This window comes from Gekko japonicus, unplaced genomic scaffold, assembly GCF_001447785.1.
Source record: "Gekko japonicus isolate JY-2015 unplaced genomic scaffold, Gekko_japonicus_V1.1 scaffold156, whole genome shotgun sequence".
Classification (NCBI taxonomy): domain Eukaryota; kingdom Metazoa; phylum Chordata; class Lepidosauria; order Squamata; family Gekkonidae; genus Gekko; species Gekko japonicus.
In genome coordinates this window covers 104,460-108,377 of record NW_015166424.1, presented here as the reverse complement: position 1 = coordinate 108,377, position 3,918 = coordinate 104,460, and the positions used below count along the sequence as shown (strand labels likewise).

At 42.6% G+C, this 3,918-nt stretch overlaps 1 protein-coding gene across 1 annotated transcript in view; it reads left to right on the top strand.

Annotated features, from left to right (window-relative positions):
* The window catches only part of PPFIBP2 (PTPRF interacting protein, binding protein 2 (liprin beta 2)), a 179,234-nt gene that overhangs the window by 109,206 nt on the left and 66,110 nt on the right, over nt 1-3,918 (top strand). The window contains exon 6 of the mRNA XM_015411715.1: nt 479-610. Coding sequence (XP_015267201.1) covers nt 479-610 — 132 coding nt within the window. The remainder of the gene's footprint in view (nt 1-478; nt 611-3,918) is intronic.

Here is a 3,918-nt window from a genome sequence, read left to right as displayed (position 1 = left end):
TATATATATATATATATATAAAGATCTAAGTAACTGCGAATAAATTAAGAACCCCTCATTAGCCTGATATATATGATCAAAAGTCTGTGTTTATACTAGTTTATACCTCAGTAATTCCAACCCCTAATTTCACCTGATCTTTCCCCTTGATGTTAAATAAAACTTTTGTTATTTTTGAATTGTAAAAGGATCCCAAGAGCCATCTTCAAGGGTTTAATTTAAAGAGTGATCCTATCCCTTCCCTCAGGTTCCTGGGCTGAGCAGATAGCCAAAATATATCTATCTGACAGGGTGGGACAGCCAAGGTTTCTTCAGGAAGAAGAAAACACATTACCAGAGCTCCTCAGTTAGTGAGGGGACAGGGAAATGGAGGGAACATCAAGCCTCTGAGGGAGGGAAGTGGAAGGGGTCCATCATACAGGGGTCCAGGGCCTTTTTGGTAGATGGTGGAGTGAGTGCAAGTGTTCTCTTTTTACAGGAGCTGCTGAGTCGAACGTTGCTGGAAACCCAGAAATTGGACCTAATGGCAGAAGTTTCAGACCTGAAGATTAAGCTGGTTGGGATGGAAAAGGAACAAAGCGAGTATGAAGAGAAGCAGAGCAAAGCCGAGGTAAGCCTTACTTTGTTCTCTTTTTGAGTTCAGCTCATTTCACTTCCGCCGCATGTCTTCAAAGCCTGGCGGTCTATTTAACCTTTGCAAAATGGAGCTAAGAGTACTGGATTTCTGACACTGAAGTAGGCATTTACTGTTCCCTCCAAACTCTTTCCTATTTCTCTCTAGCAGTAGGGTTCCCCACAGCCCAGGGTCTCAATATATGCTAAGTACAGCAAGCCCCTGGCTAGAATATTTGCTTCAGCATGGTGAGTGGGGGGGGGGGGATTTGGACAAGCAATGAGCTAAGCTCTAAAGTTCATGTATTTGTTAAGAACTTGAATGGATAGGACTTTGCTTTCAAAAGAAGCAAAAAAGTCCTTCTGTAAAAAATCAGCATTTGTGATTTTTAATTACAGTCCAGAAGAAACCTAAGTCCACTGTTTTTTCCCCTGTGAGTGTAATGACTATGTTAAATCAAGTAAAACGTTTCTCACACATCCATAGTTGCCTAGTAATATTTTTATTTATTTTATTTATTTATTCAGGTATTTCTACCCCGCCCTACCCCGCGAGCGGGCTCAGGGCGGCTTACAAAGGCATAAGCCCATACATAAAATTTATAAAATCCGATAAAATCACACATCACAACCAACATAATAATAATAAAGTGCTTTAGATTCCAAGATGGTCTGCAGCTGACACCTGCAGGGAATTACCCCTGCAGGCTTTAATCATGATAGATTTATTGTGTTCTAATAATTTTGGGGTTGAAATGGTCTCACTGGCGTGTTTTACTTCAACATTTCTGCATGGTGACAAATGTGTAAGTAGGTTTTATGTCTCCCATGTGCCTGTGTGGGAGTGACAGATGATCATCACCACAATAGGCCAGTTTGGTCAGGTGCACACCAGTGTTCAACCAGGCTGTGGCCCAGTGATGTCTGCTATGCAGTCAGGCCATCGCTGGTGGTCCTAAAGTTCACCACTCCTGCTGTTTTGTTTTGTTTAAAAGTACTAGATATGCTTCAACTCAGTACTCAGAGAGTTGCCAAAATGAAGCGGGGTGGCTTCGTTTCAGATTAATGCCAGGCTTAATTGAGCCTGTGGTCCATTCACTGTCCTTGTGTTTTATAGTTTCTGTATAAACTTGCTTGTAAAAAGTTTGAAGTAGGTATTCACTCCGTGAAATCGTTATAGTCAGTCATCTGTCATTACTAAGCAGACTAATGTATTTCTATCTCCTTGCCTTATCAAGCCCAGACATATATGCAGAGCTCGGGGAAACAAGCCAGGCCAATGGATACTCCTGAGGCAGGCACCTGAGACAGGGCTGGGGGGCGGGGGGTTCCAGTAGTGGAAGAAGAGGAAACATTTTCTCCCTCTCCAGCTCCATAAATAGCGCTGGCCTGCCCAAGCCTAGAGGGGAATACAGGAGGCAAGCTATTCCCATCAAGCCTTGCTCAGACTCACCTCCAGCTTTCTCCAGCAGCTTTCACCACAGCCTGCTCTAGCTAGCTTTGGCCAGACAGCCGTGAGCATGAAACATTTTCACAGGTGACTTTTTACAATATTGTGACCCTGTTCCTATCCCAACATGGTTTTCATCCACTGAAAAAGAAGTGGGGGATGGTGTTTTCGTCTGCTTGAAAGTAAGTTTGAGATAGCATCCCAACCTACCCTGAGCATTTATTTGGCTGCTGCACTTGGTTTTCTGTGTGATATTTCAAAGTAATAAATAATGGCAGTTCTTCTAGGTGTTTTCCATACTGTGCCAAGCTTGTGTGGTTTCCCTTTTGCTGATATAGCACAAAAGCAATGGGGTTTCCACATGGCTGGTTTCTCTGCAGTTTTCCCACCTCAGTCCCCTGGCAGAGGATGGGCACGCACACACACTCTCTCTTCAGCATTTGGGCTTTTCAAGTTTTTAATGTGGCAGTTGAATATCATTATAACAATCCATGCATCAGGTTCTGTGAATTCCCAGCTTTTTTTTTTTTTTAATCATCATCATCTATATACTAATAGCAAAGTCGGCCAAATCTGAGGATACTTAACTCCAGTGACTGGAACTGTGGACAGGCAAGACAGATCTTTCTACAAATATGAACAACACCCCAGGTTTGTGGGAAAATTTGAAATCTAAAGGAGGAAAAATTGGATTTTAAGAAGCCCCAAATGATAGAAGGAGCACCTGTAACTTTAACAAATGGATTTCCTCAGTGGCTGTTGCTAGGCAACCACAGCAATCCAAGGCCTGGTTTCTGTGAGTAAAAGGCAGTGAGAGAGGGCAGGGTCTACCCTAGGGCTGTCTATTCCTCTTCATTGTAGAGATACAAGAGTGAAGACATATGGCTCTAACAAAAGAAGATAAGAGACTTGCAACTTTTTAAAAAACCAGTGCTGGAAAATTACAGGCCAGTCAGTCTGACGTCGATACCGGGTAAATTGGTGGAAACCATTATTAAGGAAAGAATTCGTGGGCACATAGTTGAACAAAAACTATTGAGGCAGCATGGGTTCTGTAAGGGAAGATCTTGTCTCACTAACCTGTTAGTGTTCTTTGAGGGGGTGAACGAACATGTGGACAAGGGGGATCCAATAGATATTGTTTACCTTGACTTCCAGAAAGCTTTTGATAAAGTTCCTCATCAAAGGCTACTAAGTAAGCTCAAAAATCATGGGATAAAAGGACAAGTCCTTTTATGGATCAAAAACTGGCTAATTAATAAAAAACGGAGAGTGAGTATAAATGGGCAATTTTCTCAGTGGAGGGAGGTAAGCAGTGGGGTACCGCAGGGATCAATACTTGGTCCACTGCTTTTTAACTTGTTCATTAATGATTTGGAGTTGGGAGTAAGCAGTGAAGTGGCTAAATTTGCGGATGATATGAAGTTGTTCAAGGTGGTGAAAACCAGTGAGGATTGTGAGGCACTCCAAAGGGATCTGTCAAGGATGGGCAAGTGGGCATCAACATGGCAAATGGGGTTCAGTGTGGCCAAGTGCAAGGTGATGCACATTGGAGCCAAAAATCCTAACTATAAATACACGTTGATGGGGTCTGAACTGGCAGAGACTGATCAAGAGAGAGGTCTTGGAGTTGTAGCAGATAACTCACTGAAAATGTCGAGACAGTGTGTGACTGCAATAAAGAAGGCCAATGCTATGCTGGGGATTATTAGGAAAGGAATTGAAAACAGATCAGCCAATATCATAATGCCCCTATATAAATCAATGGTGCGACCTCATTTGGAATACTCTGTGCAGTTCTGGTCACCACACCTTAAAAAGGATATTATAGCTTTGGAAAAAGTGCAGTAAAGGGC